The following is a 13273-nucleotide window of genomic DNA, read 5'->3' as shown; positions in this document are numbered from 1 at the left end:
CTCGCCCTTCCTCCTCCTCGCCCCCCGCCGCAGCTCACCCAGGTCGTTGAAGGGGCCCATGACGTAGCGGAACTGGTACTCGTCCAGGTAGTTCTCGCTGTAGTCCTTCACCCACACGCTCTGCATGTGCTGCGCCAGGCTCTGCAGGCAGAGGCTGCCCAGCGCCGGCACCGGCTTCCTCCTGGGCATCTGGCTGCTGGGGGGGAGCTGGTGGTCAGGCGCTGCCCCCGGGCTGCCCGCCCACAGCGGGCACCGGGGCTTCCTGGGCCCGAGCTTATCTTGGGTGGGTTTTAGCTATTTCTGCACGGTTGTTTAAGGGAACTGCTGCCCAGGAGCGCGCTGTCGCACCGGCCTGGCTGCGTGGCTGCCGCCCGCTGGGCTCAGCGAGCCGCGCTGCGCGGGCACCGCTCGTGCCTGGCTTGGTGTGGTGCCGTGGTTTAGTCGGGAATAAACCCTAACCAGGACCGGGAGCCACCAGCGGCGCAGCCGCGGCGCGGGCAGCCTGCGCGGGAGGTGACAGCGGCGCTGGGACGCGCGGAGACCCCGAGCGGCAGCCAAGGGGTGCCCAGGGCTCACCGCCGCGCGTCCTCCCGGCAGGCGGGCCGGGCACCGGGGGCGAGCAGCACGGCGGGGGGCAGGGGTCGGGAAGCTGCGGTGGGAGCGGTAACGGCGGCGCCACCGGGGCTGGCACCCAGCGGCACGGCGCCGTGCCGCACAGCCGCGGGCAGGCAGCGGGGGGGTGCTGACAGCGCCCACGGCGGCCGGGCTGGCGGCGCGCTGCGGGCCCGGTACCGCGCGGGGGGACCCCCCGGAGAGCCGGGCACCGGGCGGGGCGGGGGGGGGCCGGCGGGAGCCGCCCGCGGGTCACCGGGCAGCGGGGCGGGAGGGGGCGGGCCGTGCTGCCGCCGGACACAGCCCGGCACCGGGCACCGGGCACCGGCCGCCCCCCGGGGCCGAGCGGCCCCGGGCCCCTTCCGCGGGGGGGCGGCGCGGTCCCGGCCCCGGGACCCGACCTCGGCGGAGCCGCCCGGGGCCCGAGGGGGCCCAGGGGAGCGGCCCCGCTGCTGCTGCCGCCGGGGCCGGGCCGGGCCGGGCCGCGGGGGGGGCTCGGGCCGGGGCCGGCGGGGGGACCGGCCCGGGCCGCCCGCACCCCACAGCACTTACCGGCGGCGCTCCCCGTCCCGTCCCGTCCCGTCCCGGTCCCGTCCCGCTTCCTGCTCCCGCCAGGCCCCGCCCCCGCCCCCCGGCCCCCCGGCCGCGCCCTGCCCCGCCCGGCCCGGCCGGGCCCGGTGTGGCCTCCCCGCCCCCCCCGCCCCCGCCACGGAGCGCCCGGCGCCCGGCCGGCTTCACCCCGCGCACTGCGCCTGCGCGCGGCCTCAGGTCCCTTCCGCCCTTCCCTCCCCGCCGGGCTGCCCCGCGCCACGCCTGACGGCCCGCTACGCTGCCGGCGGCGGGGGCCCTGCGGAGCGGCGTGGCGCCGGGCAGCCCCGGGGGGGCCTGGCGGGGGCCTGGCGGCGGGGCGGTGCCGTCGGCTGCCGAGGGCGGGCGCGGGGCGCGGCGGTGGCGGCGGCGGCAGGTACCGGGCGGGGGGAGGGGCGGCACCGGGACCCCCGGGCGGGCGGGGGGCGGGGGAGGAGCCCGGGGAGGAGCCCCCCAGCCCCCCCCAGCCCCCCCGCGCGGGGTCCGGGCTGCGCCGAGCGCTCCGCCGGCGGCAGGGGGCGGCGGGGCCGGGCCGGGCCGGGCCGGTTCGGAGGCGCCGCGGCCGTTACCGGCACCCCCGGGCGCCCCCCTCGCAGCCGCGGTACCTCGGGGGCGCCCCGTGAGCCGCGCCCCACGGCCCCGTCCCCGGCTCCGTCCCCGTCCCCCCGGGCGCCCTCCGCCGGGCCGGGTCCCTCGGGGCCTTCCCCGGGTCGCCCCCGCAGCCCGGGCCGGTCCCGCCGGGCGCCGTGCGGGTCTCGTTGTGCGGCCTCGGCCGGGTCCCGTCCCTTCTCCCCTCAGCTCCCGGGCGGGGCAGGGGCCGCGCGCTGCTCCCCCGGCGCTCCGGGGGCTCCCTGCCGAGGTAAAGGCGGGGCTCCCCGGCCTTCCTGGGAACCGGGCGGGGGCAGCAGCGAGCCGTCGGTTGGTTCTTCGCCGTTGTCTCTGGGAACGCACCGGGGGCTGCGGGAGCGGCGGTGCTGGGAGCAGAGGCCGCCCTTGTGCAGGCTGCGCCGTACCGACGCGCTACCGCAGCCCCAGGTCCCGCGCAGGGCTTGCAGAAGCTGAATCGCGGGGGCGTTCGCTCCTGCTCCCGAGGAGCTCGCAGGGTTTTGTTTGCTTGCTTAAAAAACTCCTGGCGGTCACGAAACGGCAAGGAGAAAACTTGGCAGCGAGCGCGCGGGGGCTGTTGTGGCTGGCCAGGATCTTCCTGTCGGCGTACCGAGGAGCGCTGTGCCGGGCCTTTGCCTGGGTGACTCCGGGTGGCGAGGGGACCCAGGGCCAGGGCAACGCCGCCCCGTGCGTGGGAGGCGGGGTGCCGCCCTCGGCACGGGGGGGCAGCTGCGGTTACGTGCCGCCGGGAGAAACGGGCTCCCCTCGCTCAGGAATTCCACAATTTGGCAAAGGGGAGAGGTCTGTTAAGGGTAATCGCTCCGACAGGGAAGCGAAGGCGGCTGCGTGGGCGCTGAAAGGCGGCGGCTGCTTTCCCGGCACTTTGGTCGAAGCCTCCCGGAGGGAGCGGGAGCGACGAACGGCTGCGGCGGCTCCCAGCCCCGCGGCAGCGAGGCAGGGCAGGCGCGTCCCCGTCAGCTCTTGGGGCGAGCAAAACCCGTGACAGCTGCGGGTGCCGGCTGGTGGCTGCGGGCCGGAGCTGGGCCGCGAAACACCGAGCTGCGAAATAACCAGCGGGCGGCCGGCACTCACCTGCCCCTGCGAGCAGGGCGACGTGGCGGGGCTGCGGCATCCTGCGCTGCGGTGCTCGCTCCCCCGCGAGGCGCGGCGGCTGCGGTGCTGGCGGCCCGGCTTCGGCGGCGGCGAAAACCGCGGAACGCGGGCCGCGAGGGAGGGACGCGGAGCGCCGTCGGCTTCCAGCTCCCGGCGCGGCGCTGCCCGGCTTTGTTGCGGCGCTGCTCGGCCGCCGCTCGGTTGGGAAATGCTGCAGTCGTGCAGGGCGCAGGCTCGCGGCGCTCACCGCCCGCCGGGTCCTAGCGCCTGGGGCTGGTTCCTGCTGCCACCGGGCTGGGCTGCCCCGCGGCACGGCACGGCGCGGCGCGGCACGGCACGGCACGGCACGGCGCGGCACGGCACGGCACGGCGCTGTGCCTGGCGGCAGCCGCCTCCCCTGCTCCGGGACTCCGCGCGCAGGCAGGGCTGGATTTTGCCCCGGCGGTGCCGCGCCGCTCACCCGCTCCTGTCAGCTGGTGTAGGGACGGGCGAGGGGCCCCCCAAAACCTTGCCCGGCTCGCTCCAGTGCTTTCGCTGAGGAGTTCAGCGCCCGTGGCGGTGTCGCAGGGGCTGTGCCCAGCTCTCCGCGACGCTCCTGCCAAAGCCGCTGCCTGTGCCGCGAGCCTCTCTGCTGCTGCGGGGCGCTCACGGTTACGATGACGCTTTTTGGCATCTGATGCTGTTGGCACGTGATGCAGGCTCAGGTGCTTTGGTCTGGGAGGCCAGCACCTGTACGGGAGGACGGGGTGTGTGGCCGGCCGGCAGGCACGTCGCTGCGGTCTGCGGGCGGCTCAGGACCTCCCTGCGCCGCAGATGCACAGGGACGGGGCGGGAGACGTCCCCAAAGGCGGCGGTCTGAATTGGGTGAGGGGTGCAGGCCCCTGGAAAGCACAAAGGGCTCACGGGGCAGTGCGATGGCTCGGTGCTGGGTGTTATCCCAGGTGAGGACCCTGGTGAGGTGCTACCGGCCCCGCAGACTCTCTGTGACTGGGCTCGCGCCTGTGGCTGCTGGGGGAGGGAGGTACGGCTGTGCTGGCGTTGGCAGTGCTGGGACAGGAGCTGGCGCTGGGATTTGCTCTGGCTGTTGTGCCGGTTCTGGGGCAGAAATCTGCCTCCCCTGTGCTGCCGCGCCGCTGGGCAGCGGTGGGTTCATGGCTGAGAGCGGGCCTCAGAGCGGGCAGTGGGCAGAGCGAGATCTCTGCGTGCCCGGGGCGAGAGCAGAAGGGACCCCAGGCGGCCTCCGGTCACCCGAGGGGCGTGCGTAGCTGAGAGGTTCATTAGGGAGTCCTGAACCCAGCGGGGCTGGTCTGGATTTGTACTGACACGGTGAAGATAGAAGCCTGACGTGCCATTCCCAGGATTTCTTTTCCCAGCAGAAAAGTCTGCTGGCAGACTCAGGCACTTAGGAGTCAGAAAGCTGTGCTGAAGCAGTTCTGTGTGCGTGTATATAAATATAAGCGCAGTAGGGTAACATCTTGCTCTTCCTAAATAAAAAGCAAGGAGTTTTCTGAAGGCTTGTGGACTTCCTGCTCGGTTTGCCCAGAGCAGCTAGGCTCTTGGTGCTGGAGCTGCCCTGGGCCGGTTCTTATCCCGACGTCAGCTCGCAGGCTGGTGGCTCCTCGGCCGCCGGGTGGTAGCTGTCCTCTGAGGGCAGCGTTACGCACAGCGGGGGCGGCTGCTGGGTGGCTCCCGGGGCTCGGGGAGGCCTGGGGGGGTGTCCTGCAGCGGGGCCCTTGGGTGGGGGTGTCCTGCGGCGGGGCCCGGCCCCCAGGGGACGGGGAGGGGGCAGCCCCAGCCGATTCCTGAGGAGCGACGTGCGGGGTTTGTGACGTTTTCCGCCCTTTTGCAGGCGAAGGAAGATTGCCGCAAGCTCGGGCAAGGAGGACCCTGATGCGTGAATTATGCCCCATGCTGGTCTAGTTCAGCCTCCCGCGCCAATAAACGCCTCCTGAGTCGGATCCGCGAGCCAGCACCCGGTCAGCTCTCACTTTGAGGTGCGTGTTACCACCCCGAAACGGGGCCGCGGCCCCGCGCCCTGCCCTGGTGCCCGGGCTGCTGGCGTCTGCCTGGCCTGGGTGCTCCGGGGCGCCCCGCTCCCTGCTGCCGGCCCCCCGAGAGGTGGGACGGGGGTGTGCGGGCTGCCTGCTGCCGGTGCTGGCGAAGGAACGAGCGCCGGGCGTCTGCCGGGGTGAGGGCTGGGCCCGAGGCCCCTCCAGCGCGGCTGGGAGCAGGTGGTGGAGGCGAGGGTGCCCCCCAAAATCGGGGGGCTGCGAGCCCCAGCCCCGATGGCGGGGCAGCCGTGCCGCTCGGATTTCATCGCCTGCTCCTTGGGCGTCGCTTGTCGTTTGGAAACGCGGCCTCTTTTAGGCCGACGCGTCTGTGGTTTGTTGAACCAAGCCCGTGGAAGGAATTCACGCACGGGGTTACGCCAGAGCTGTAACGCGAGTCGGAAACTTGGGTGTGCCGTTGTGGGGCTGGGCTGCTGCACTCCTGATAGCTGCGGCGGCCCCCAGAAGCACCGGGGGGTTATTTGTTTTGGTTAGTTTGTTTGACCGAAACACAGTTCGTTCGAAAATGACCGTGTCTGAGTTTGGGGTGGGAGGGGAAAGAGTTGTTCACTGCGACACGGAGCAGGCCCTGGGCTGCAGCCTGCCGGTCCTGCAGCGGCACCGTGGCCGGCGGGCAGCCGCATCTCGCAGGTACTTTTCTTCTTTGCATTCGTTGCTTAAGGCTGCCTCAGAGTGCTTTAATTATAGAAAACGTCACGTATTTCCACACGATGCGGTTTTAGTTACCTAATAAAAGTGCTGTCAAACATCGGCTTCTGGTCTTTTGGTCAGGGTTTAGGTTTCCCCCAAAGTTCACGCGGGGAACGGGAAGTGAAGCTGGGGGCGCGTGGCGCAGCTCGCCGCGGTGCCCTGGGAGCAGGGTCTCCCTGGAGGCGCAGCCATCCCTCCTGCTCTGCCAGGCACCGGACGCAGCGCTCAGCGCGCGGTTATCCGCAAACCCGTTTTCAAAGGCCCGCGCTCTTCTGTTTGTGCTTTAAGCACGGACGCAGGAGGTGTGAAGACGCAGCTGGTGTCCTGCGGCCTGGTTGCACTCTGCCGTCAGCGACGTGGCCGCGCTGCCCCTTGGCCTCCGGCTTTGGGCGACGGTTGGTTACGGCGGGGCTGGACTCTGCCGCCCCTCGGTCTCCCTTTCAGCAGCAGAGTGCTCCGTGCGCTCCAGGTGCCGTGCTCTCGTTCCCGACCTATTTCGGTAGCCCTGTGGGTTCTTTTTTCTGTGGGGAGCTTCCCAGGGCCCCTGGGGGAGCGTCGCTGGGCAGCCGCGGCCGCTTCCCGGCGTTCCGGCCGCCTCATGGTCCTGTTGAAAACGGAGGCGGGTTCCAGCCGCAGCGCTGGGGTCGTGGAGGGGAGCGTGCTTCGGGTGCTGTGAGCCCGCCCGTGCTAGGGCAAGTAGCTCCAACGTTCGCTAATGTTTCAGTCTCACAGAATCGCAGAGTGGTTTGGGTTGGAAGGGACCGTAACGATCATCCAAGTCCGAGCCCTGCTGCGGGCAGGGGCGTCTCCCGCTGGAAGGTGCGATTTAGCTGCCAGTGACCTGAAACCGAGGCTTCTTCCCCTTTTTTGTCAGTTATTCTGCAGCTTTTGTATGCGCTGGGGAAGCTTAAAATTCCTTTTGTCTTACTGTCCTTGGGGCTCATCGTGGGCTTGTTTTACACGTCAAATGTTGTCAGGTTTTGCATACGTGCTTTTAGCTTTCCAACGCAGCTGTAACTTGCCCCGAAGCGGACGTTAACAACTCAGTACCCGTGCTTACTGGAAGCTGCTTGCACCTCGGGCGTCGTGGAGGAGGCTTCAGGACGGGGGAGGAGAGGGGGATTAGCCGTGTAGCGTTTGTCGTGTTCTCTTGAAATGGCAGAAATACCCTGCTGGCCGCAGCCGGCCTTGTGAGAGGAAAGCCTTCCCCGCATCTGCGCGTTCTGCCTCTTTCAGCGTGCGTCCTGCTGCTGGCGGGGCTCTGCAGGCAGAGCAGGGGCTGCGCGGTCTGAGGGGGAGCAGAGCGCCCCGCTGTTCCCGGGCCGCGCTTTCCGAGGTCCCCCTGAGATCCTGCGGTCACTCCCCGGTTCTCATCCCTGTCCTCGGCCCGATCTCGCTGCTGTCGTCCGGCCTTTCCCCCAGCGCACCCAGCACACAGCGCCGTCAGCGCGTGGGGTTAGCGCCCTGCAGGTGGTCGTGCCCGGTGGCCCCGGTGCCGGCCGCGCTCTCCCCGTTCCGCACCGCAGCCGGCGGCTGCTTCGGCGCTGCGCCAGCCTCGGAGGCCCGGAGGTCGCAGGAGGAGAGAGGACACCGGGGCGCTCAGAATCCACATCTCCCGAGCCTGCCCCGTGCCTCGTCACAGGAACCTTTCTTCCTCCCGTGTCGCAGTGAGTTTGTGAACGCCCGACGCCGTGCTGCTGCCCTGCCCTGCGGCACGCCTGCCGGCCTCCGGGGGAGCTGGGAGCGCTGGGCGAGCCGCCCGGGGCCGCTGCTGCCGCGGGGCAAAGTCTGGACGAGCTGTGCTGAGGAGGTAAACCCAGCGGCCGGGGCGGCGCCGCTCCCTCCAGCACAGCCTCCCAGATCCCGGCAGGGTGCTGCGGGAGCCTTCCTGCGGCGGAGGTGGCGCTTCCCTCTCTGGATAAAAGCACTTGACGGGAACTGGCGGTTCCACCTCGGGTTAAAAGCACTTGATGGAGTTTCTGTAAGGGAATAAAACCGGCGCAGTATTTATTAGAGGGGGACGGAGCAGGCGGCCCGCACGCGTACAAAATCCTTGCAGAAGAACGAGGGAAGGCTGAGAGGGGGGCCGCTTTCAGCCAGGGGATTTCTTCGACCCGTGACTCTGGGATTCTCCTGCAGTGTGAACGAAGATCCCCGTGCCCCGGGGCTGCCAGCACCCACCCAGCGGGGCCCCGCGCCGCCCGGTGTCACTTAGCGATCGCGGTGCGCGGGGTTTCGCGATCTCCGCCCGAAATGTTGGCTTGGTTTTGAGCAGCTGGAGAGAGAGACGTGAGCGGGACAAGGCGGCTGTACGGAGCAGGCAGCACGTCGGAGCGCTCCTGGACGTTGCTTTGCAGCTTCCCTCTCCCGGTAATCAGTGCGGACTGGGCCGTCCCAGACGGAGGGTGTTTGTGGGGTCCCTGGGGACCCGACGGCCCCAACAACCCAACGCCGTTCATGAGGCACGCGTCGGGCGGGTGCCCCTTGCTGCCCCAGCGCGGCCGCGCCGTGCGCGCGGGCTGGCTGAGCTGACGCTGGTTTTGGTTTTTTCGTACTGTTGTTGTGTTTGACCAACTTTGGTTGTGTTTCACTCGGATCTTGTTCAGATAATGCAGGTTTTGCATCTAATGTCCTTGATCTGTGCTGGAGCTGGCAGAGTAGAGAGGAACGGGAGGACAGTCTCGCTTTTTCGTAACCTTCCCAATAGTTTTCGGGCTGGGTTTCTGTACGTCCTTTAAAACAGCCCGGAGGAAAGGAAAAATGACGGAGTCGGACGTTCGCGTTCTTGTAGAAGGCGCTAGGAAGCGATCGACAGCTTTTAGCTCCCCTTCCGTGCCAGCCTCCCGGGGGAGCAGGGGGTAGGCTTGCTGAACGCCGCGTGCCTGTCCGACGGGTAGCGTGGCCTCGGCTTCGGAGGAGAAGTACGGCTGGGCGTTGGCAACCCGCCCGTGGGGCTCGGTGGGCGCTGCGGCAGCCCCTGGCCCCGGCACGCTGCCCTCACCGGGCCGAGGCCACCCCGTGGCTGATGCGGGCCCGGCCCGGTGTCCGTGTCGCCCCGGGGCGTCGCTCGCCCGGCGGGGCCGTGCAGGAGCCGAGGGACCCCGGGTGCGGGCGTTGGGCTGGCTCCTTAATCCGGGCCCTGCGGAGCCCCGGTCCCCGGCCTGTGCAGGCCTGAGCAGCGGGTTCCCTGGCGCCCGTTCAGAAGGTTGCGGGTGCCGTCGGGCAGTTCCTCGCCCTCCTCGTGGTCGCTGCAGCCCGCCGGGTGCCGAGCGGGGTTTAACCACGGCACGCGCTGCTGGGAGCCGTTTGGGGGGCACCCTGCGTGCCCCTCCCTCCGCCCCGCCAGGGCAGCGATTAACGCTGCTTCGGAAGGGGGGCTGATGATTTTGCTCGGGCATCTATCCGGACCAGCGGCGGGCGGCGAGTATTGATCCGGGACGGGCCCGGGATTAACCCTTTGGCTGCCGCGGCCCTGCTGGGTGCCGGCCGGGACGTGGCCCGGGGCCGACGCGCCCGCCGCAGCCTCGCTGCATCCCCGGGGCCGGCAGCGGAGGGCCTGGGGGGGGGCGGCTGGGTCTCAGGCAGCAGCGGGAGCCCAGGGGGCGTGGGGCAGCCCCCGGTGCCCGCCGGGGCCTTCCCGCAGCATCCTCCTGCGGTGCCCGCCGCAGCCGGGCAGCGTTAGGACCCAGCGCGCTGGCGGCGCGGTGACAAGCCTGGAGCGCAGTAGCGCAGAGTAGTCTCCATCAGCTGGGCTGGATTTCTGCGTGGCCCCGATCCGAGCATCCTCCGCCCGAAAAGGGCCCTCTCCCCTCTCCCTGTGACCCAGCAGCGCGTCGCCGGGGGGGGCGCAGGGACGATGAGATCAGCTGAAACGTGAAAAGCCTCCGCTGAATCGCTGCGAGCCATGAACTGAGAGCATTATTTAAAATAACAAACCCTTGAAATAAAGAGAAAAGCCGGCGGCAGCATGGCCCAGAGCAAGAGACACACGTACAGTCGGGTAAGTTGGGGGGAGGGAAACTTATTTACCAACTCCTGGCTGTGCCCTGAGATATTGTTCTGCACCGTAATGCTATCTGTTGCAGTGAAACTGCGTCTGTTTTTGTGCTGAATTGAGATTGTGTTTCCCGTGCTTGCTTATTTCCTGAATGCGATGCCTTCATCCCCACCAGTATCTGTTCAGATATGCGGTGGGTGGATAAATTTGTCTGAATTATGGTGGTGGCTGCGTCCTTCTGATTTAAATTAGGCTTTCTGTGCTGGTAATTGTCGCGGATAATGCAGCGAGGTGTCAGCTGAGCCTCCGGTGATGACAGAATCTTTCTAGGGCTTTTCAGCACAAAGATTCTGGGTTGTTTTCCTTTCTCCACCGTGGGCTTTTTCTTCCTGTCTGCTTATTTTCCAGGTTGCGTGGCGAGGTAGCGACCCTCCGAGTGTCTGAAATCATTTCCAGGTTTTCCCGTGTTGCAGTTAACCCTGGGCTGTGCGGTGGGCAGCACAACTGAAGCCGGGCACCGGCCTCGCGGCGAGGCCTTGCTTCCGAGTTCCCCTTTGTCGCTCTGCGCCTCCTCGGCAGCGCGGTGACGCCGCGTCCCGGTCGCTCGCCGCTCCGGGGACCAGCAGCGCGGTGTCGGCGGCCGCCCGCTCGGCGGAGCCCCGCGGCTCATGGCCGGCCGCAGGTCCCTGTCCGCAGGGCCGGGGGCTGGGCACCGCGAGGCCGGGGCTGCGGGGAGGGGGCGTCCGGGTGGGCCCTGGCCCGGGGGGCTTGTGCGGACGCGGCCTCTGCCGAGGGGCTGTTTGTGTGGCCGGCTGGAGGCGGCGGCGGCAGCAAAGGCCGCTGCAGGCGGCGGCTCCGTGCGGAGGGCCGAGGGATGCCGGTCGCAGCGCAGGGCTGGAGAGCTGCTTCGCCCGCCCTGCAGAGGGGCTGAGAGCCTTACCGGCGACGGTGGGCTGGGGGAGCGATGTCCTCGGCTTGTCGCCTCCAACCGCTCGGCCCCGGGAGTTTGCGTTCGCTCAGCGTCCCCGTTTTGGTGCGGGGAGCGGGGCGAAGAGGTGGGATTTCAGGCTGAGCGCCGGCAGTTCTGTGCTGTAGCCGCACTGACTCCCAGCCGGGTCGGACGGCCGCTGGCTGCGGGCAGCGTCCGCGGGGGTTTCTCGAGTTGCGTTGTGAAATGGGTTCTGCAGGACCGAAGCTGAGCCTGCCCTGCTGGGCGGGCTGGATGGTGGCTGTCCTACCGGCACTCGGCGGGCTGCGCGAGGGTTTTGGCGAGGCCCTGCCACGCACGCCCGGTGCCGTTGTGTTCGTGATGCCTGAGCCCTTTGCCTCTGACCTCTGGCTTCCGAGCCTCGAGCAGGCGAGGTCCAGCAGGACTGCGGTGGGTGTGCAGCAGGGCTCTGGCCCCACGGGGCCCCACGGTGCCTCTGCGGGGAAGCAGCAGCCGGGCGCCCTGCGGGGCACCCAGCAGCCGCCCGCCTGTCACCGCTGAGGGCTCTGCCTCTGTGCCAGCGACCCCACAGCAGTCCCCCCGCCGAGCCGGGGCGGCACAGCAGCACCGAACGTCGTGCGTTTGGCAACAGCTGGGCTCAGCAGGCACCGCGGTTACCGGCAGGTCCTCCTGTGTTCCAGCTGTGTTGGGGCACCTCTTGGATTTGAGGCTGGAAGCGTTTGAACCTGTGGTCGCGAGTCTCATCGTGGGAGCTTTCGGAGGCAGTTGCTGTGTTCCTGGTTTGCCTGAAACTTTTGATCTGTGCTCTGAATGACAGTTTGAGGTTCAACTAGTCGTGTCTGCTTGGAGGGAGGCGTCCCCACGTGCCTGGCTTCTGGAAGGAATGCCATAGATGTGCCTTGGGCTGTCCCCTGCGATGCAGCGAAGTGCTGAAGCTGTCGCGTTCGGGTGAAGCACAGCAGTGACCCAAATCGCATTCGAATCACAAGTTAAGTCACTTGAAATTACAGACATTTTTCAGTGGCTAATCATCAGTATCGTTAAACAACGGAGGGAATTGTGCGTGGGGAGTTGGGGCGGTGGCGGCAGCTTGGCGGGTGGCTGGGGGAAGGACGCCCTGCGGCTGCGCCCCCCATTGCCCGATTTCCCCCCGGCCTGCGCCTGCGGGTCCCCGCTTGGCCACCGGTTTCTGTTTTAATTTAATTCAGTGGCTCATTCGCCCTTTTGGCCACCGCTGCGTGGGAGTGGTGGGCGTGAGCTGTCCTGAGCTGTCCGTGCTGGTGCTTAAACAGCCTTCCTGGGGGCCCCCAGGGAGCCTGTCAGGGTGTGAGCCGCTTCTCTCTGCCCTCGTGTGGGTCTGCTGGAACTCCCCATAGCCCGGAGGCCCCCGCGGCCTTACTCACCCACCGGCAGCACAGTGCTCCAAGTGCCCAAAGCTCGGGTGTCCGGAGTGCCGGAGGGGCTGCTGGAGAAGCTCGCATGGGGGCACCGAGCACCTGGGGCTGATGTTGAGGTGCTCGCGCTGCTGCCAGAGCCTCAGCGCCGGCCCGGAGAGCTCTGCCCACGTGCTTCAGGAGGAGATCGGGGGGAACCTCTATTGAAGAACCCAAGGAAGCTCTGGGCTGGGTCACCGGCTGCCCTGTTGGGCAGCGTGACGCCCAGGTGACCGTCCCCAAGCTTCGTGGTGTTCCTCACCCCCCCGCTCGCCCTGTGGATGGCTGGGGGCACGTCTGTCGCTGGGAGGCACGGGGCAGACCCCCACGGGCTCCCCAGCCAGGCTCTGCCCTTCCCCGTCAGGCTTTGAGCGAGCGGCCATCCCTCTGGGAAGGTCGACGGGGCAAGGCGGTATTTCCAGCCCGCACAGTTTCTCCCCTTTTTAAATCTGAAATTGCGGTAATGGCGCTGGTTCTAATCCCCCTGGGAACTCCAGGCTCGGGTCTGGCCGGGCGGGCGGCCGTCGGAGAAGCCAGCTTGGTGCTCGCTTCAGTGTGGCACACAGACAGCAGCACGGGTCGCGGGACAGGCTGAAGTGCCAGAGAAGAAAGCCCTGGAGTAACGGGTGGTCCCGAGGCGCGGAGAGCGGCGATCCCGGCCTGTGCCCCACCGGCTCTCCGCAGCTCCGGCTGGGTTGCTTCCTGCGGTTCTGGTCGGAGCAAAGCTGTCGCGCGTTACCTGAGCCGTGCACTCTCCAGGATTTCGGGGAGATACCTGGGCTGTTTACCACGGCCTGCTCAGCTTGAGGCCGTGGTGAATGGCGTGCACCGTCATCCTCACGTTGGAGCACCGCACTTTGTTCCCCTGGCTTATTTGGAGTTTGTTGCGAAGAAGAGTCAGAGAGCACTCCTAAGGGCTGGAATATGTTAGGGGGCTTATTCTGTGCTCTCCCGTCTCTCCTGAACCTTAAGATTTGGAAAAGACTTCCATAAAAATTACTGCTGATTACGAAACGGACGCAGAGAAATGGACCAAAACATGCGCTGAATTGGCCAGGTAGCAGCGTCGGGCTTACCTGCGCAGCAGCAGCACGGCCCTGAAGCGCTCTGTGCTCACCAGGGCTGTATTTTGGTGTTACACTTGGGAACAGAGGCTGAGGTTGGCAGTGGACGTGGCAGCAGTCACACGCGTCCCAGGGGCCGTCGGAGCGTGAAA

General features: G+C 68.1%; 1 protein-coding gene across 9 annotated transcripts in view; it reads left to right on the top strand.

Moving 5' to 3' along the window:
* Positions 1 to 1499: 1499 nt before the first annotated feature.
* The window catches only part of DCTN1 (dynactin subunit 1), a 70228-nt gene continuing 58454 nt past the window's right edge, over positions 1500 to 13273 (top strand). For 2 of the 9 annotated variants that reach the window (XM_040556694.1, XM_040556691.1), the window contains exon 1: positions 1523 to 1576. Coding sequence is in view for 5 of the 9 variants with exons in the window: in XM_040556688.1 (XP_040412622.1) it covers positions 9646 to 9678 (33 nt within the window). In the remaining 4 variants the exon portion in view is untranslated. Of the gene's footprint in view, positions 1577 to 4768; positions 4914 to 9415; positions 9679 to 13273 lie in introns of those variants that run through there. The other 7 variants (XM_040556688.1, XM_040556686.1, XM_040556689.1 and 4 more) reach the window with 5 other exon arrangements.

The sequence above is a fragment of the Cygnus olor genome, chromosome 4 (assembly GCF_009769625.2).
Source record: "Cygnus olor isolate bCygOlo1 chromosome 4, bCygOlo1.pri.v2, whole genome shotgun sequence".
NCBI lineage: Eukaryota > Metazoa > Chordata > Aves > Anseriformes > Anatidae > Cygnus > Cygnus olor.
The sequence above is the reverse complement of the archived record's forward strand: the minus strand, read 5'-3'. Positions and strand labels throughout refer to the sequence as shown.